The sequence below is a fragment of the Oncorhynchus tshawytscha genome, linkage group LG10 (assembly GCF_018296145.1).
Source record: "Oncorhynchus tshawytscha isolate Ot180627B linkage group LG10, Otsh_v2.0, whole genome shotgun sequence".
Lineage (NCBI taxonomy): Eukaryota > Metazoa > Chordata > Actinopteri > Salmoniformes > Salmonidae > Oncorhynchus > Oncorhynchus tshawytscha.
Genome location: NC_056438.1, coordinates 80,721,311 through 80,742,736, shown reverse-complemented (window position 1 = coordinate 80,742,736; position 21,426 = coordinate 80,721,311). Strand labels below are relative to the sequence as shown.

General features: G+C 47.5%; 1 protein-coding gene across 1 annotated transcript in view; it reads left to right on the top strand.

Moving 5' to 3' along the window:
• LOC112222543 (receptor-type tyrosine-protein phosphatase mu-like) overlaps positions 1-21,426 on the top strand; it is a 441,501-nt gene that overhangs the window by 230,631 nt on the left and 189,444 nt on the right. Inside the window, exons 14-15 of the mRNA XM_042329181.1 lie at positions 1,706-1,780; positions 14,493-14,628. Of these exons, the coding sequence (XP_042185115.1) occupies positions 1,706-1,780; positions 14,493-14,628 (211 nt within the window). The remainder of the gene's footprint in view (positions 1-1,705; positions 1,781-14,492; positions 14,629-21,426) is intronic.

Genomic DNA, 21,426 nt, shown 5'->3' with positions numbered 1-21,426 from the left:
CCTCACACGGGTCTCACACAACCTCACACAACCTCACGCGGGCCTCACACATCCTCACGCGGGTCTCACACAACCTCACGCAGGCCTCACACAATCTCACACAGGCCAGAGTTTTGTATTCACCTGTCTGTTTTCACACGTCTCAGAAACACTGTTTTTCCTTCAAGCACTGTTATTCAGCTCATCACACACACACACACACACACACACACACACACACACACACACACACACACACACACACACACACACACACGTTGTTACTCAGCTCGTCACACACATACACACACACACACACACGTTGTTACTCAGCTCGTCACACACACACACACACACACACACACACACACACACACACACACACACACACACACACACACACACACACACACACACACACACACACACACACACACACACACACGTTGTTATTCTGCTTGTCTTGCTGGTCCAGACATTAAGGTGAAGCAGCTTAAACACTATTGATCAGCAGAGGGATTGATAATGCCTGTGGGGGAGGGGGGATTGGTCTAATGCACACGTGCACACACAGACTTATCCAACCACACACAGGCTGCACACACACACACACATGAACACACAGACACATTGGCTACACACACCTCAGCGAAGCCCCTACAATAGATTTCCCATTGAGCGGATAGTAGATTGTAAATCTCTCAGCCTCATCCCCTCGTTAGATTAATAAGGTACGCCGAGTACATCGAGTTCTAATCGAGTTGACCTGAAAGAGATGGTCATACAGCCGCACACGGTTGAGAGAGCTAACGACAACATGCATCGGGTGAAATAGACTGAAACGGTTATATATATATATATAGTCACGTGTGACCCGTTAGTCTAAGGTCACAGCTCTTTCAGTATCGAGAAAGAAAATACAGTATCTTCTGTAACAATGAGTGTTTTTCTTTCTGCATTAATGTTGCCTGGTGACTGAGATTTTGTTTGTATGGCTATTTTGAGTTTCAGTGTGGCCTCTCTCTCTCTCTCTCTCCCTTCTCGCTCCCTCCCGCTCGCTCGCTCGCTCTCCCCTCCTGCTCTCCCTCTCTCTCTGCATGGACACTATGCCTCCTCTCTCTCTCTCTCTCTCTCTACATGGACACTATGCCCCCTCTCTCTCTCTCTCTGCACGGACACTATGCCTCCTCCTTCCCCTCTCTCTCTCTCTCTGCGTGGACACTATGCCTCCTCCTTCCCTCTCTCTCTCTCCTCCTCTCTCTCCGTGGACACTATGCCTCCTCCTTCTCTCTCTCTCTCTCTCTGCGTGGACACTATGCCTCCTCCTTCCTCCTTCCCGTGGACACTCTCTCCTCCCCCCTCTCTCTCTCTCTCTCTGACACTATGCCTCCTCCTTCCCCCTCTCTCTCTCTGCGTTGACACTATGACACTATGCCTCCCCCTTCCCCCTCTCTCTCTCTCTCCTCCTTCGTGGACCTATGCCTCCTCCTTCCCCCTCTCTCTCTGCGTCTCTCCTCCTTCCCCCCTCTCTCTCTCTCTCTCTGCGTGGACACTATGCCTCCTCCTTCCCTCTCTCTCTCTCTCTCTCTCTGCTTGGACACTATGCCTCCTCCTTCCCTCTCTCTCCTCCTTCTCTGCTTGGACACTATGCCTCCTCCTTCCCCTCTCTCTCTCTCTCTCTCTCTCTCTCTCTCTCTCTCTGCATGGACACTGTACCTCCTCTCAGCTGCCATACTGGTGACTCAGCTCACTACTCCGTACATCCGCATCGCGCCAGCGGCTGGTGACGACCAACTAACAGGTTAGACTCTCAGCTCAACCCATCTCTGGAGCATCACCTACGTATGAGACAGCATGGGAGGGGGTTTGTTAATAACATGCATTTGTAGACTCTCTGTCCTGCACTTTGCCTTGCTTCTGTCTGTCTGGATTACTCTGTCCAACAGGCTAGCTTCTCCGCCCAACAGGCTAGCTTCTCTGTCCAACAGGCTAGCTTCTCTGTCTGTCCTAAGTACTCTGTCCAACAGGCTAGCTTCTCCGCCCAACAAGCTAGCTTCTCTGTCTGTTCTAATTACTCTGTCCAACAGGCTAGCTTCTCCGCCCAACAGGGCTCCAACAGGCTAGCTTCTCTCCAACCGCCCAACAGGCTAGCTTCTCCGCCCAACAGGCTAGCTTCTCCGCCCAACAGGCTAGCTTCTCCGCCCAACAGGCTAGCTTTCTGTCTCCAACAGGCTAGCTTCTCTGTCCAACAGGCTAGCTTCTCCGCCCAACAGGCTAGCTTCTCCGCCCAACAGGCTAGCTAGCTTCTTTGTCTGTCTCTCTGTCCAACAGGCTAGTTTCTCTATCCAACAACAGGCTAGCTTCTGTCCAACAGGCTAGCCCAACAGGCTAGCTTCTCCGCCCAACAGGCTAGCTTCTCCGCCCAACAGGCTAGCTTCTCCGCCCAACAGGCTAGCTTCTCCGTCCAACTCTGTCCAACAGGCTAGCTTCTCTGTCCAACAGGCTAGCTTTCTGTCCAACAGGCTAGCTTCTCCGCCCAACAGGCTAGCTTCTCTTCTTTGTCGTCCTAATTACTCTGTCCAACAGGCTAGCTTCTCCGCTTCTCCCAACAGGCTAGCTTCTCCGCCCAACAGGCTAGCTTCTCCGCCCAACAGGCTAGCCAACAGGCTCTCCGCCCAACAGGCTAGCTTCTCTTTCCAACAGGCTAGCTTCTTTGTCTGTCCTAATTACTCTGTCCAACAGGCTAGCTTCTCTATCCAACAGACTAGCTTGTCCGCCCAACAGGCTAGCTTCTCTGTCCAACAGGCTAGCTTCTCTGTCCTAATTACTCCGCCCAACTGGCTAGCTTCTCTGTCTGTCCTAATTACTCCGCCCAACAGGCTAGCTTCTCTGTCTGTCCTAATTACTCCGTCCAGCAGGCTAGCTTCTCCGTCCAACAGGCTAGCTTCTCTATCCAACAGACAATTTTCTCCGTCCAACAGGCTAGCTTCTCTGTCTGTCCTAATTACTCTATCCAACAGGCTAGCTTCTCTGTCCAACAGGCTAGCTTCTCTGTCCAACAGGCTAGCTGCTCTGTCCAACAGGCTAGCTTTTCTGTCTGTCTCGATTACTCTGTCCAACAGGCTAGCTTCTCCGCCCAACAGGCTAGCTTCTCTTTCCAACAGGCTAGCTTCTTTGTCTGTCCTAATTACTCTGTCCAACAGGCTAGCTTCTCCGCCCAACAGACTAGCTTCTCTGTCAGTCCTAATTACTCCGCCCAACATGCTAGCTTCTCTGTCTGTCCTAATTACTCCGCCCAACAGGCTAGCTTTTCTGTCTGTCTCGATTACTCTGTCCAACAGGCTAGCTTCTCTGTCCAACAGGCTAGCTTCTCCGTCCAACAGGCTAGCTTCTCTGTCAGTCCTAATTACTCCGCCCAACAGGCTAGCTTCTCCGCCCAACAGGCTAGCTTCTCCGTCCAACAGGCTAGCTTCTCTGTCTGTCCTAATTACTCTATCCAACAGGCTAGCTTCTCTGTCTGTCCTAATTACTCTATCCAACAGGCTAGCTTCTCTGTCCAACAGGCTAGCTTCTCTGTCCAACAGGCTAGCTTCTCTGTCCAACAGACTAGCTTCTCTATCCAACAGACTAGCTTCTCTGTCGGTCCTAATATCTCTGTCTGACGGGATAGTATAGACTAGATCAGTATATTGCAAGGGGACACCAATCAGATGCACATTTTAGTTCTAGCCCAACACTAATTCACACCTGTTTCAAATAAGCAACTAATCATCAAGCCTTTGATTATTTTAATAATATGTTACTGCTGGGCTACATCAAATCCTAGTGTAGCGGTATGAAGAAATGGCGCCGGAGGAGATGGCCGCCGTTTTACTGTCTCCTAACCAATTGTGGTATTATGTGGGGTAATTTTGCGATATTTGTAAATTATTTTGTACATAATGTTTCTGCAACCGTATTTTACGGAAGAAAAGAGCTTCTGGATATCAGGACAGAGATCACTCACCTCGGATTAGACAAAGAGCTTCTGGATATCAGGACAGCGATCACTCACCTCGGATTAGACAAAGAGCTTCTGGATATCAGGACAGCGATCACTCACCTCGGATTAGACAAAGAGCTTCTGGATATCAGGACAGAGATCACTCACCTCGGATTAGACAAAGAGCTTCTGGATATCAGGACAGCGATCACTCACCTCGGATTAGACAAAGAGCTTCTGGATATCAGGACAGCGATCACTCACCTCGGATTAGACTAAGATATCTTCAACAACAAGCAGGACTCACACGATATTCTCCAAACACCCCACAGGGTGACATCCAATTATTCGCAAAAGGAAGCGACGCAGAGGACGAAGAGTCGGATGCCTCGTCCGGACCCGCAGAGGACGAAGAGCCGATATTCAGCTAGCGGGATACACGCTGCACCGGCAGGATAGAACAGCACACCGTAAGATGAGGGCGGGCGGTCTGTGCATATTTGTAAACAACAGCTGGTGCACAAAATCTAAGGAAGTCTCTAGATTTTGCTCGCCTGAAGTAGAGTATATTGTGATAAATTGCAGGCCACACTACTTGCCTAGAGAGTTCTCAGATATACTTTTCGTGGCCGTTTATTTAACACCACAGACTGATGCTGGCACTAAGATCGCACTCAGTCAGCTGTATAAGGAAATAAGCAAACAGGAAACCACTCACCCAGAGGTGGCGAACCTAGTGGCCAGAGACCCTACTGCAGGGAAACTTAAATCAGTTCTACCAAATCTCTATCAACATGTTAAATGTGCAACTAGAGGGATGAAAATTCTAGATCACCTGTACTCCACACACAGAGATGCGTACAAAGCTCTCCCTCTCCCTCAATTTGGTAAATCCGACCACAACTCGATCCTCCTTATTCCTGCTTACAAGCAAAAATTAAAGCAAGAAGCACCAGTGACTCGGTCTATAAAAAAATGGTCAGATGAAGCAGATGCTAAACTACAGGACAGTTTTGCTATCACAGACTGGAACATGTTCCGGGATTCTTCCGATGACATTGAGGAATACACCACATCAGTCACTGGCTTTATCAATAAGTGCATTAAGGAAGTCGTCCCCACAGTGACTGTACGTACATACGCCAACCAGAAGCCATGGATTATAGGCAACACTCGCACTGAGCTAAAGGGTAGAGCTGCCGCTTTCAAGGTGAGGGACTCTAACCCGGAAGCTTACAAGAAATCCCGCTATGCCCTGCGACGAACCATCAAACAGGCAAAGCGTCAATACAGGACTAAGATTGAATCATACTACACCAACTCCGATGCTCGTCGGATGTGGCAGGGCTTGCAAAACTATTACAGACTACAAAGGGAAGCACAGCCGCGAGCTGCCCAGTGACACGAGCCTACCAGACGAGCTAAATCACTTCTATGCTCACTTCGAGGCAAGCAACACTGAGACATGCATGAGAGCATCAGCTGTTCCGGATGACTGCGTGATCACGCTCTCCGTAGCCGACGTGAGTAAGACCTTTAAACAGGTCAACATACACAAGGCTGCAGGGCCAGACAGATTACCAGGACGTGTGCTCCGGGCATGCGCTGACCAACTGGCAGGTGTCTTCACTGAAATTTTCAACATGTCCCTGATTGAGTCTGTAATACCAACATGCTTCAAGCATACCACCATAGTCCCTGTGCCCAAGAACACTAAGGCAACCTGCCTAAATGACTACAGACCTGTAGCACTCACATCCCTAGCCATAAAGTGCTTTGAAAGGCTGGTAATGGCTCACATCAGCACCATTATCCCAGAAACCCACTCCAATTTGCATACCGCCCTAACAGATACACAGATGATGCAATCTCTATTGCATTCCACACTGCCCTTTCCCACCTGCACAAAAGGAACACTTATGTGAGAATGCTGTTCATTGACTACAGCTCAGCGTTCAACACCATAGTGCCCTCAAAGCTCATCACCAAGCTAAGGAACCTGGGACTAAACACCTCCCTTTGCAACTGGATCCTGGACTTCCTGACAGGCCGCCCCCAGGTGGTAAGGGTAGGTAACAACACATCTGCCACGCTGATCCTCAACACTGGAGCTCCCCAGGGGTGCGTGCTCAGTCCCCTCCTGTACTCTCTGTTCACCCACGACTGCATGGCCATGCACGACTCCAACACCATCATTAAGTTTGCTGACGACACAACAGTGGTGGGCCTGATCACCGACAATGATGAGACAGCCTATAGGGAGGAGTTTAGAGTCCTGACCGGGTGGTGCCAGAATAACAGCCTATCCCTCAACGTAACCAAGACTAAGGAGATGATTGTGGACTACAGGAAAAGGAGCACCGAGGACGTCCCCATTCTCATCGAAGGGGGTGTAGTGGAGCAGGTTGGAGCAGGTTGAGAGCTTCAAATTCCTTGGTGTCCACATCAACAACAAACTAGAATGGTCCAAACACACTAAGACAGTTGTGAAGAGGGCACGACAAAGCCTATTCCCCCTCAGGAAACTAAAAAGATTTGGCATGGGTCCTGAGATCCTCAAAAGGTTCTACAGCTGCATCACTGGTTGCATCACTCCTTGATACGGCAATTGCTCGGCCTCCGACCGCAAGGCTCTTCAGAGTGTAGTGTGTACGGCCCAGTACATCACTGGGGCAAAGCTGACTGCCATCCAGGACCTCTACACCAGGCCGTGTCAGAGGAAGGCCCTAAAAATCCATCCACCACCCGCCAACCCCTCTTTTACGCTACTGCTACTCTCTGTTCATCATATATGCATAGTCACTTTAACCATATCTACAGTACATGTACATACTACCTCAATCAGTCTGACTAACAGGTGTCTGTATGTAGCCTTGCTACTCTTTTTTCAAATGTCTTTCTACTGTTGTTTCATTTCTTGACTTACCTACACACACACGTGTCCTATGGTGAAGCATCCTAACAGTAGACACCTGTCCTATGGTGAAGCATCCTAACAGTAGACACCTGTCGTATGGTGAAGCATCCTAACAGTAGATCACCTGTCCTATGGTGAAGCATCCTAACAGTAGACACCTGTCCTATGGTGAAGCATCCTAACAGTATTTCACCTGTTCTATGGTGAAGCATCCTACCAGAGTTTCAGTACATCCTCATTTAATGTGCTAAAGTGAATCGGATTTAATGAATATGTCTCATTATATATTCCATGAGATTTTAGTGAGCTGTCCTGTAGCATTGACAGAAGGAAGCATATCAGCTATAATACTGTATTGTGTTCCTCGTGATATACAGTAGATCTAGCTACATGTTTCTGACACCAATATCCATGTCTCTGTTCTCTGTGCTCTGTGTGGACTGCAAATCCTCCCGAGCGACACAGCGGTCTAAGGCACTACATCTCAGTGCTAGAGGCGTCACTACAGACACCCTGGTTCGAATCCAGGCTGTATCACAACCGGACGCGATCGGGAGTCCCGTAGGGCGGCGCACAATTGGCCCCAGCGTCGTCCGGGTTTGGCCCCGGGGGTAGGCCGTCATTATAAATAAGAATTTGTTTCTTAACTGGATTTGCCTTGTGGATAACATTTACAAACTTGGACCTGGTTGGACACTGTAGACGTTTGTAGTTTCCCAACTCAACCAGGTATTCTCTCCGTATATATTTATCTCGTTCGCTCTTTCTCCTCTCTCCCTGTCAGACTAGTCTGTAGTTATCAGATGTTCCTGTTAAAAGGAAAACCATTCATTCAGAGCAAGTTGATAGTGAATCCTTCACACCGGTGCTGTTTTCCTACCATTCTGAGTTAAAAATCTATATTTCAATCTAATCAACGTATTAGATAGATGGAGAGAACATGTCAACCACACACAGAGAGAGAGAGAAAGAGAACCATTAGAGAGAGAGAGAGAGAGAGCGAGAGAATAAACCCAGTCAAGCAAAGATTTGTATCATAATGTCTCATTCATTATGTATCTAGAAGACAGCTGACATATTGACAGTTGGAATTCTAACTACGTGGTCGTTTTTTTCCTCAGACCCCGAGGCAGCGTCCCAACTGGCACCCTATTCCCTATATAGTGCACTACTTTTAGACCAGAGTCCTATGGGGCCCTATTTCCTATATAGTGCACTACTTTAGACCAGAGTCCTATGGAACCCTATTCCCTATATAGTGCACTACTTTAGACCAGAACCCTATGGCACCCTATCCCCTATTTAGACCAGAGTCCTATAGAACCCTATTCCCTATATAGTGCACTACTTTAGACCAGAGCCCTATGGAACCCTATTCCCTATTTAGCGCACTAGTTAAGACCAGAGCCCTATGGAACCCTATTCCCTATATAGTGCACTACTTTTGACCTGGGCCCAATACGGTTGACCCAAACCTGATATGTAGATTTTTTTTATTTTTACATTTTACCTTTATTTAACTAGGCAAGTCAGTTAAGAACAAATTCTTATTTTCAATGACGGCCTAGGAACAGTGGGGTTAACTGCCTGTTAAGTGGCAGAACGACAGATTTGTACCTTGTCAGCTCAGGGGATTTGAACTTGCAACCTTCCGGTTACCAGTCCAACGCTCTAACTGCTAGGCTACCATGCACCCCACATAGGGACCTTTCTCATCTCGTCTGTTAAAGATAGACCCATAGACTGATACTAGAGGTGGAGGTGAGCAGGAGAGTATACCATCACCCTAAACAGGCCCATATAGTGATATTTAGTGACTGGAGAATACTGTAAAGTTACCCTAAACAGGCCCATTTGCTAAGAGTATGGCGTCTGGTTTATTAAAGCTGTGGGTTGAAAAGACATCAACATTTTGTTATGGAATGCTATTTGAGATAGAAGGTTCACTAGCAGTTTACAGGCCTATTTGAGAGCCCTTGAAACCAAATGCAACCACTATGGATGGAATGAAACAGGATGTTTTTCAACAGTGAACTGTAGGCCTTAGAGATTTGACAGTGATTTAGCTGTCAGCTACTGTATTTTCTGAAAGTATTCAGATCCTTTGCTAAAATTGATTCAATTGCCCCCCCCCTCGTCAATCTACACACAATACTCCATAATAGCAAAGCAAAAACAGATATTTTTTAATCATTTCTGCTCTGGGGCAGGTTTTCATCATGGATCTCTCTCTGTACTTTGCTCTGTTCATCTTTGCTTCGATCCTTCCTGGTCTCCCAGTCCCTGATGCTTCACCAACAGATGTAACTCTTGGCATTCAGCCCAAATAGTTTTATCTTGTTTTTTCATCAGACCAGTTTCATTAGGTGCCTTTTGGCAAACTCCAAGCGGGCTGTCATGTGCCTTTTCCTGAGGAGTAGCTTCCGTCTGGCCACTCTACCATAAAGGCCTGATTGGTGGAGTGCTGCAGAGATGGTTGTCCTTCTGGAAGGTTCTCTCATCTCCATAAAGGAACTCTGGGGTTCTGTCAGAGTGACCATCGGGTTCTTGGTCACCTTCCTGACCAAGGGCCTTCTCCCCCGATTGCTCAGTTTGGCCGGGTGGTCAGCTCTAGGAAGAGTCTTGGTGGTTCCAAACTTCTTCCATTTAAGAATGATGGAGGCCACTGTGTTCTTGGGGACCTTCAATGCTGCAGAAATGTTTTGGTACCCTTCCCCAGATCTGTGCCTCGACACAATCCTGTCTCGGAGCTCTACGAACAATTCCTTCAACCTCATGGCTTGGTTTTTGCTCTGACACCCACTGTCAACTGTGGAACCTTATATTGACAGGTGTGTACCTTTCCAAATCATGTCCAATCAATTTAATTTACCACCAGGTGGACTCTAATGAGGTTGTAGAAATGTATCAAAGGATGACCAATGGAAACAGGATGCACCTGAGCTCAATTTAGAGTCTCATAGCAAAGGGTCTGAATACTTATGTAAATAAGGTCTTTCTGTTTTGTAACATTTTTATAAATTAGTAAAAATGTCTGAACACCTGTTTGCCCTTTTGTCGTTATGGGGTATTATGGGGTAGCTCGTTCCGGCGCCGACAGAGATGGCCGCCTCGCTTCGCGTTCCTAGGAAACTATGCAGTTTTTTTTTTTTACGTGTTATTTCTTACACTAGTACCCCAGGTCATCTTAGGTTTCTTTACATACAGCCGACAAGAACTACTGAATATAAGATCAGCGTCAACTCACCATCAGTACGACCAAGAATATGTTTTTCGCGATGCGGATCCTGAGTTCTGCCTTACAACCAGTGTAACCGAGTGGATCACATGCAGCGACCAAAAAAAAAACGACTCAGAAAAAGAGGGAAACGAAGCGGTCTTCTGGTCAGACTCCGGAGACGGGCACATCGTGCACCACTCCCCAGCATTCTTCTTGCCAATGTCCAGTCTCTTGACAACAAGGTTGATGAAATCCGAGCAAGGGTAGCATTCCAGAGGGACATCAGAGACTGTAACGTTCTCTGCTTCACGGAAACATGGCTCACTGGAGAGACGCAATCCGAAGCGGTGCAGCCAGCGGGTTTCTCCACGCATCGCGCCGACAGAAACAAACATCTCTCTGGTAAGAAGACGGGCGGGGGCGTATGCCTTATGGCCAACGTGACATGGTGTGATGAAGGAAACATACAGGAACTCAAATCCTTCTGTTCACCTGATTTAGAATTCCTCACAATCAAATGTAGACCGCATTATCTACCAAGAGAATTCTCTTCGATTATAATCACAGCTGTATATATCCCCCAAGCAGACACATCGATGGCTCTGAACGAACTTTATTTAACTCTCTGCAAACTGGAAACGATTTATCCGGAGGCTGCATTCATTGTAGCTGGGGATTTTAACAAGGCTAATCTGAAAACAAGACTCCCTAAATTTTATCAGCATATTGATTGCGCAACCAGGGGTGGAAAGACCCTGGATCATTGTTACTCTAACTTCCGCGACGCATATAAGGCCCTGCCCCGCCCCCTTTCGGAAAAGCTGACCACGACTCCATTTTGTTGATCCCTGCCTACAGACAGAAACTAAAACAAGAAGCTCCCACGCTGAGGTCTGTCCAACGCTGGTCCGACCAAGCTGACTCCACACTCCAAGACTGCTTCCATCACGTGGACTGGGAGATGTTTCGTATTGCGTCAGACAACAACATTGACGAATACGCTGATACGGTGTGCGAGTTCATTAGAACGTGCGTTGAAGATGTCGTTCCCATAGCAACGATTAAAACATTCCTAACCAGAAACCATGGATTGATGGCAGCATTCGTGTGAAACTGAAGGCACGAACCACTGCTTTTAATCAGGGCAAGGTGTCTGGTAACATGACTGAATACAAACAGTGCAGCTATTCCCTCCGCAAGGCTATCAAACAAGCTAAGCGCCAGTACAGAGACAAAGTAGAATCTCAATTCAACGGCTCAGACACAAGAGGTATGTGGCAGGGTCTACAGTCAATCACGGACTACAGGAAGAAACCCAGCCCAGTCACGGACCAGGATGTCTTGCTCCCAGGCAGACTAAATAACTTTTTTGCCCGCTTTGAGGACAATACAGTGCCACTGACACGGCCTGCAACGGAATCATGCGGTCTCTCCTTCACTGCAGCCGAAGTGAGTAAGACATTTAAACGTGTTAACCCTCGTTAAGGCTGCAGGCCCAGACGGCATCCCCAGCCGCGCCCTCAGAGCATGCGCAGACCAGCTGGCCGGTGTGTTTACGGACATATTCAACCAATCCCTATACCAGTCTGCTGTTCCCACATGCTTCAAGAGGGCCACCATTGTTCCTGTTCCCAAGAAAGCTAAGGTAACTGAGCTAAACGACTACCGCCCGTAGCACTCACATCCGTCATCATGAAGTGCTTTGAGAGACTAGTCAAGGACCATATCACCTCCACCCTACCTGACACCCTTGACCCACTCCAATTTGCTTACCGCCCAAATAGGTCCACAGACGATGCAATCTCAACCACACTGCACACTGCCCTAACCCATCTGGACAAGAGGAATACCTATGTGAGAATGCTGTTCATCGACTACAGCTCGGCATTCAACACCATAGTACCCTCCAAGCTCGTCATAGCTCGAGACCCTGGGTCTCGACCCCGCCCTGTGCAACTGGGTACTGGACTTCCTGACGGGCCCGCCCCAGGTGGTGAGGGTAGGCAACAACATCTCCTCCCCGCTGATCCTCAACACTGGGGCCCCACAAGGGTGCGTTCTGAGCCCCCTCCTGTACTCCCTGTTCACCCACGACTGCGTGGCCATGCACGCCTCCAACTCAATCATCAAGTTTGCGGACGACACAACAGTGGTAGGCTTGATTACCAACAAACGAGACGGCCTACAGGGAGGAGGTGAGGGCCCTCGGAGTGTGGTGTCAGGAAAATAACCTCACACTCAACGTCAACAAAACTAAGGAGATGATTGTGGACTTCAGGAAACAGCAGAGGGAACACCCCCATCCACATCGATGGAACAGTAGTGGAGAGGGTACTTTGTTTTAAGTTCCTCGGCATACACATCACAGACAAACTGAATTGGTCCACTCACACAGACAGCATCGTGAGGAAGGCGCAGCAGCGCCTCTTCAACCTCAGGAGGCTGAAGAAATTGGCTTGTCACCAAAAGCACTCACAAACTTCTACAGATGCACAATCGAGAGCATCCTGGCGGGCTGTATCACCGCCTGGTATGGCAACTGCACCGCCCTCAACCGTAAGGCTCTCCAGAGGGTAGTGAGGTCTGCACAACGCATCACCGGGGGCAAACTACCTGCCCTCTAGGACACCTACACCACCCGATGCTACAGGAAGGCCATAAAGATCATCAAGGACATCAACCACCCGAGCCACTGCCTGTTCACCCCGCTGTCATCCAGAAGGCGAGGTCAGTACAGGTGCATCAAAGCTGGGACCGAGAGACTGAAAAACAGCTTCTATCTCAAGGCCATCAGACTGTTAAACAGCCACCACTAACATTGAGTGGCTACTGCCAACACACTGTCAATGACACTGACTCTACTCCAGCCACTTTAATCATGGGAATTGATGGGAAATTATGTAAATATATCACTAGCCACTTTAAACAATGCTACCTTATATAATGTTACTTACCCTACATTGTTTCTCATATGCATACGTTGATACTGTCTATATCACGACTGCATCCTTATGTAATACATGTATCACTAGCCACTTTAACTATGCCACTTGGTTTACATACTTATCTCATATGTATATACTGTATGATATCATCTACTGTATCTTGCCTATGCTGCTCTGTCCATCACTCATTCATATATCTTATGTACATATTCTTTATCCCCTTACACTGTGTATAAGACAGTAGTTTTTTTTTGGAATTGTTAGTTAGATTACTTGCTCGTTATTACTGCATTGTCGGAACTAGAAGCACAAGCATTTCGCTACACTCGCATTAACATCTGCTAACCATGTGTATGTGACAAATAAAATTTGATTTGATTTGATTTGATTTGTGTGTAGCTTAATAAGGGTTTTTATTTTTTATTAATTTAATCCATTTTTAGATTAAGGCTCTAACGTAACACAAAAAAATGTCAAAGGGGTCTGAATACATACTGAAAGGCACTGTACGTACAATAAAAGGTTAGGGATATGTCTTCCTTAAACGCAGTATGACCAGCTAAACAGAACATGGACAAGACCTATTAGACCAGATCAATGTTGGTGGATCTAGTACCACTATTACACAATCACCACTTAGGATTTCACCTAGTTTAGTAAAATAGCTAGGCATATTAGTAATAAGTAACAGTAGGAGATATCTACTAATGTCTTCGTATGTTGTTGTATAGGAGAGGTCACCCATAAGCCTGTTGTTGTATAGGAGAGGTCACCCATAAGCCCGTTGTTGTGTAAGAGAGGTCACCCATAAGCCTGTTGTTGTATAGGAGAGGTCACCCATAAGCCTATTGTTGTATAGGAGAGGTCACCCATAAGCCCGTTGTTGTGTAAGAGTGGTCACCCATAAGCCTGTTGTTGTATAGGAGAGGTCACCCATAAGCCTGTTGTTGTATAGGAGAGGTCACCCATAAGCCTGTTGTTGTATAGGAGAGGTCACCCATAAGCCTGTTGTATAGGAGAGGTCACAGATAAGCCTGTTGTTGTTGTATAGGAGAGGTCACAGATAAGCCTGTTTGTGCAGTTGTTAATGTTATCTTGTTGTTGTTGTATAGGAGAGGTCACCCATAAGCCTGTTTGTGCAGTTGTTAATGTTGTCTTGTTGTTGTATAGGAGAGGCCACCCATAAGCCTGTTGTTGTATAGGAGAGGTCACCCATAAGCCTGTTGTTGTATAGGAGAGGTCACCCATAAGCCTGTTGTTGTATAGGAGAGGTCACCCATAAGCCTGTTGTTGTATAGGAGAGGTCACCCATAAGCCTGTTGTTGTATAGGAGAGGTCACCCATAAGCCTGTTTGTGCAGTTGTTAATATTATCTTGTTGTTGTTGTATAGGAGAGGTCACCCATAAGCCTGTTTGTGCAGTTGTTAATGTTGTCTTGTTGTTGTATAGGAGAGGCCACCCATAAGCCTGTCGCTGTGGAGCCAGAGAAACAGACAGACAACACAGTGAAGATAACCGGCGTAATCGCTGGCATCCTCCTCTTCGTCATCATCTTCCTCGGAGTCATCCTCATCCTGAAGAAAAGGTGAGCCATTTAGTAGAAGATATATATTTTGTGTAAAGATACATGTTGCTATATGTTTCTATATGTTATATGTGTCCTATATATTTAATAAATCGCCAGTCTGTGTTGATGTTATTTTCACGTCTACAAACGCTGTTACACAGTGAGACAAACTGAAGAAGCCAAACATTTACAACATGAGGTACATTTGGACAGCTTGATCGTTTACAATTGTAATCTGGAAGAATTTTTTTTAAATATTTTTTTATGAGTCTCTTCCCCTGTTTTCTCTCCCTAAAGCACAGCAGTGTTGTCAGCGCAAAACGTAAATAATGAATTTGATGATGTTGTTGATACGCTACATTACGTCTGTTTACAGCTATGAGAAGCAGTTTGCTGTGAAAGATGAATGTCTCCACGGCCCAATCATATAAGACGCACCACCCTGTTCAATGACACTGGTTTGGAGACGGGAGGAAAAAGGAAAATATTTTGGAGGAATATAGAAGGGAAGATTAGAGAATAGGAGATTAGAAGGAAATAATGATGAAAGGCTGAAAGAGAGAAGGGGAAGGAAGAGAGGGAGGAGAGAGAGAGGGAATAGAGAGAGGAGTAGAAGAGAAAGAGAGAGTGAATAGAGAGAGGAGTAGAAGAGAAAGAGAGAAGAGAGAGGAGAGAGAGGGGGAATAGAGAGAGGAGTAGAAGAGAAAGAGAGGAGAGAGAGAGGGAATAGAGAGAGGAGTAGAAGAGAAAGAGAGAAGAGAGATGAGAGAGAGAGGGAATAGAGAGAGGAGTAGAAGAGAAAGAGAGAAGAGAGAGGAGAGAGAGAGGGAATAGAGAGGAGTAGAAGAGAAAGAGAGAGAGAGAGAGGGAATAGAGAGAGGAGTAGAAGAGAAAGAGAGGAGAGAGAGGGGGAATAGAGAGAGGAGTAGAAGAGAAAGAGAGGAGAGAGAGAGGGAATAGAGAGAGGAGTAGAAGAGAAAGAGAGGAGAGAGAGGAGAGAGAGAGGAGTAGAAGAGAAAGAGAGGAGAGAGAGGGGGAATAGAGAGAGGAGTAGAAGAGAAAGAGAGGAGAGAGAGGGAATAGAGAGAGGAGTAGAAGAGAAAGAGAGAGAGAGAGGGAATAGAGAGAGGAGTAGAAGAGAAAGAGAGGAGAGAGGGGGAATAGAGAGAGGAGTAGAAGAGAAAGAGAGGAGAGAGAGGGGGAATAGAGAGAGGAGTAGAAGAGAAAGAGAGAAGAGAGAGAGAGGGAATAGGGAGAGGAGTAGAAGAGAAAGAGAGAGAGAGAGAGGGAATAGAGAGAGGAGTAGAAGAGAAAGAGAGGAGAGAGAGAGGGAATAGAGAGAGGAGTAGAAGAGAAAGAGAGGAGAGAGAGGGGGAATAGAGAGAGGAGTAGAAGAGAAAGAGAGGAGAGAGAGGGGGAATAGAGAGAGGAGTAGAAGAGAAAGAGAGAAGAGAGAGGAGAGAGAGAGGGAATAGAGAGAGGAGTAGAAGAGAAAGAGAGGAGAGAGAGGGGGAATAGAGAGAGGAGTAGAAGAGAAAGAGAGAACAGACAACAGTCCCTGTTCTCCATGACACCCAGTAGCTTCAGGCTACGTTTACATTATCCCCAGTCCCTATTCTCCATGACAACCAGTAGCTTCAGGCTAAGTTTACATTATCCCCAGCCCCTGTTCTTCATGTCACCCAGTAGCTTCAGGCTAAGTTTACATTATCCCCAGTCCCTGTTCTCCATGACACCCAGTAGCTTCAGGCTAAGTTTACATTATCCCCAGTCCCTGTTATCCATGTCACCCAGTAGCTTCAGGCTAAGTTTACATTATCCCCAGTCCCTGTTCTTCATGTCACCCAGTAGCTTCAGGCTAAGTTTACATTATCCCCAGTCCCTATTCTGCATGACACCCAGTTGCTTCAGGCTAAGTTTACATTATCCCCAGTCCCTATTCTACATGACACCCAGTAGCTTCACGCTAAGTTTACATTATCCCCAGTCCCTGTTCTTCATGCCACCCAGTAGCTTCAGGCTAAGTTTACATTATCCCCAGCCCCTGTTCTCCATGTCACCCAGTAGCTTCAGGCTAAGTTTACATTATCCCCAGCCCCTGTTCTCCATGTCACCCAGTAGCTTCAGGCTAAGTTTACATTATGCCCAGTCCCTGTTCTCCATGTCACCCAGTAGCTTCAGGCTAAGTTTACATTATCTCCAGCCCCTGTTCTCCGTGTCAACCAGGCCTGAAATAACACACTGTCACTTTATTTATGTGTGCTGTAGATACGTTGGGTGTGCTCTTATCTGTGTCCCAAAATGGCATCCTACTCCCTATATAGTGACTAGAGCCTTATAGGGATAAAGTAGTGCAGTAGTACGTAATGAATAGAGGGCCATTTGATAGCTGCATTCAATATCTGGACCAAAGGGAACGGAAAGGGGAGGGGGAACAGGCCTGTTTTTCAATCCAACTTTTATTATCTGGTCTTTCCCACTGTAACTTTTAGTTTGAAGAGTTAGTTAAGGTAATGGAGGTGGGGGGTAGATGGAGTGGTAGATGGAGTGGTAGATGCTAATTCCTTGGTATTGGAGGTGGGAGTAGTAGATGGAGTGGTAGATGGAGGGGTAGATGGAGGGGTAGATGGAGTGGTAGATGGAGTGGTAGATGGAGGGGTAGATGGAGTGGTAGATGGAGGGGTAGATGGAGTGGTAGATGGAGGGGTAGATGGAGTGGTAGATGGAGTGATAGATGGAGTGGTAGATGGAGTGGTAGATGCTAATTCCTTGGTATTGGAGGTGGGAGTAGTAGATGGAGTGGTAGATGGAGTGGTAGATGGAGTGGTAGATGGAGGGGTAGATGGAGTGGTAGATGGAGTGGTAGATGGAGTGGTAGATGGAGGGGTAGATGGAGGGGTAGATGGAGTGGTAGATGGAGGGGTAGATGGAGTGGTAGATGGGGGTAGATGGAGTGGTAGATGGAGTGGTAGATGGAGTGGTAGATGGAGTGGTAGATGGAGTGGTAGATGGAGGGGTAGATGGAGTGGTAGATGGAGTGGTAGATGGAGGGGTAGATGGAGGGGTAGATGGAGGGGTAGATGGAGGGGTAGATGGAGTGGTAGATGGAGTGGTAGATGGAGTGGTAGATGGAGTGGTAGATGGAGGGGTAGATGGAGTGGTAGATGGAGTGGTAGATGCTAGTCCCTTGGTATTGGAGGTAGGAGTAGTAGATGGAGTGGTAGATGCTAATTCCTTGGTATTGGAGGTGGGAGTAGTAGATGGAGTGGTAGATGCTAGTTCCTTGTTAATGGAGGTGGGGGGGTAGATGGAGGGGTAGATGCTAGTTCCTTGGTATTGGAGGTGGGGGTAGATGGAGTGGTAGATCTTAGTTCCTTGGTATTGGAGGTGGGGGGGTAGATGGAGTGGTAGATCTTAGTTCCTTGGTATCAGAGGTGGGAGTGGTAGATGGACTGGTAGATGGAGTGGTAGATCTTAGTTCCTTTGTATCAGAGGTGGGAGTGGTAGATGGACTGGTAGATGCTAGTTCCTTGGTATCAGAGGTGGGAGTGTTAGATGGAGTGGTAGATCTTAGTTCCTTGGTATCAGAGGTGGGAGTGGTAGTTCCTTGGTAATGGAGCCTGTTTAAACTGACGTTTTTCGAGACCTATACCTAGTTTTGACCAGTAATGTACCATTTGAAGTTTTGTACAGTGTGATATTCCGTATGGCGTGTGCAAACAAACAGTCATGCTATTTAACTGAATTATTTCCGGTGTGACCTAATCAAATGAGACAGGAAGTGGGAGATTATTTAATTGGATCCATTTGATTTCATTTGCATTAATTATATCCGATTTACAGCCGTGTTAAGACATTCTAAGTTCCGATTTGGAACTAACTCTTGGAGGTCAAATCCATAGAATCAGGAATTTATCCTAATGTCTATGTCTTCACACAAATATATGTGACATGATGTCTGTCGGGGCAGGTTGTTATGGAAACCTGGCTTGGTGAATACATCGACCAGCTCTTACAACATGACCCAGTACATGAACTATATTCCGAATATGGACGTATGTTTTTTATGTACGGAGAGGCAGCGCATATGACATATGTCCGTTATTAAACATGTCCTAGACAGAACCGGAAGTGTGTGTACATCAGCTAACAGGAAGTGTGTGTACATCAGCTAACAGGAAGTGTGTGTACATCAGCTAACAGGAAGTGTGTGTACATCAGCTAACAGGAAGTGTGTGTACATCAGCTAACAGGAAGTGTGTGTACATCAGCTAACAGGATGTGTGTGTACATCAGCTAACAGGATGTGTGTGTACATCAGCTAACAGGATGTGTGTGTACATCAGATAACAGGAAGTGTGTGTACATCAGCTAACAGGAAGTGTGTGTACATCAGCTAACAGGAAGTGTGTGTACATCAGCTAACAGGTTGTGATTTCTCAACATGACCTGTACTCCAATTGTATTTAATAACAACTAGCTTTCAAAATGAGAACGAATCTGTAGAAAGAATCGGCACACATTACACGCAACATAACTCCAAGCTATAACCTCTGCACGTTCACTAGTCTGTCTTTCATGTATGCCTGCCTGCCTCCCTCCCTGCCTGCCTGCCTGCCTGCCTGCCTCCCTGCCTCCCTGCCTCCCTGCCTGCCTCCCTGCCTCCCCCTGCCTCCCTCCCTGCCTGCCTGCCTGCCTGCCTGCCTGCCTCCCTGCCTCCCTCCCTGCCTGCCTGCCTGCCTCCCTCCCTGCCTGCCTGCCTGCCTGCCTGCCTCCCTGCCTGCCTGCCTGCCTGCCTCCCTCCCTCCCTGCCTCCCTGCCTCCCTGCCTGCCTCCCTGCCTGCCTGCCTCCCTCCCTGCCTCCCTGCCTCCCTGCCTGCCTGCCTGCCTGCCTGCCTGCCTCCCTGCCTGCCTGCCCCTCCCTGCCTGCCTGCCTGCCTGCCTGCCTGCCTGCCTCCCTCCCTGCCTGCCTGCCTGCCTGCCTGCCTGCCTGCCTGCCTGCCTCCCTGCCTGCCTGCCTGCCTGCCTGCCTGCCTGCCTCCCTCCCTGCCTGCCTGCCTGCCCCTGCCTGCCTGCCTGCCTGCCTGCCTGCCTGCCTGCCTGCCTGCCTCCCTGCCTGCCTGCCTGCCTCCCTCCCCTGCCTGCCTCCCTCCCTCCCTGCCTGCCTGCCTGCCACCATATGGTTTTTGTCCATTTTATCTATTTTTTCCAACATTAATGTATTTTTACTTTTTCTTTCCTTCATTCCATATCCCCCCCTCCCGTTCCTCCGTCCTCCACTGCTTATAACCTACCACCACCTCACCTAACCACGTACCACCTCACCTACCACGTACCACCTCACCTACCACGTACCACTGGGCAGAAGAACCTACCACTCCTACACTTACTACCTGTAAGTAAACGATGCAACATAATAGTCTTGGTGCTTTTGCTTTTTTCTTTTTCTGTCGTTGAGACTGGGACCATGTCGTTTGTCTCGCCCCGCAGACCTGAGTCAAATACACATTTCAAATATGTCAGCTACATTTTCGTTTTAATATCCCCTGTACAATAGAACCAATGCAATTGTCATCAAAACACCGTTAGTATTTACGTGAGCTGAACCGGAGTCGTTCTCCTCTCTACCTGGCTGTTATAGGCCTCCTTTTAGTTTCAACGTTGTGATCAAATTCATGTCACACTATGACATTACAGAGTCAATGTGGGGGCTATATACAGGGTGTTACGGTACAGAGTCAATGTGGAGGCTTTATACAGGGGGTACCGGTACAGAGTCAATGTGGAGGCTATATACAGGGTGTTACGGTACAGAGTCAATGTGGAGGCTATATACAGGGTGTTACGGTACAGAGTCAATGTGGAGGCTATATACAGGGTGTTACGGTACAGAGTCAATGTGGAGGCTATATACAGGGTGTTACGGTACAGAGTCAATGTGGAGGCTATATACAGGGGGTACTGGTACAGAGTCAATGTGGAGGCTATATACAGGGTGTACCGGTACAGAGTCAATGTGGAGGCTATATACAGGGGGTACCGGTACAGAGTCAATGTGGAGGCTATATACAGGGTGTTATGGTACTGAGTCAATGTGGAGACTATATACAGGGTGTTACGGTACAGAGTCAATGTGGAGGCTATATACAGGGTGTTACGGTACAGAGTCAATGTGGAGGCTATATACAGGGTGTTACGGTACAGAGTCAATGTGGAGGCTGTATACAGGGTATTACGGTACAGAGTCAATGTGGAGGCTATATACAGGGTGTTACGGTACAGAGTCAATGTGGAGGCTATATACAGGGTGTTACGGTACAGAGTCAATGTGGAGGCTATATACAGGGTGTTACGGTACAGAGTCAATGTGGAGGCTATATACAGGGTGTTATGGTACAGAGTCAATGTGGAGGCTATATACAGGGGGGTACGGTACAGAGTCAATGTGGAGGCTATATACAGGGTGTTATGGTACTGAGTCAATGTGGAGACTATATACAGGGTGTTACGGTACAGAGTCAATGTGGAGGCTATATACAGGGTGTTACGGTACAGAGTCAATGTGGAGGCTATATACAGGGGTTACGGTACAGAGTCAATGTGGAGGCTGTATACAGGGTATTACGGTACAGAGTCAATGTGGAGGCTATATACAGGGTGTTACGGTACAGAGTCAATGTGGAGGCTATATACAGGGTGTTACGGTACAGAGTCAATGTGGAGGCTATATACAGGGTGTTACGGTACAGAGTCAATGTGGAGGCTATATACAGGGTGTTACTGGTACAGAGTCAATGTGGAGGCTATATACAGGGT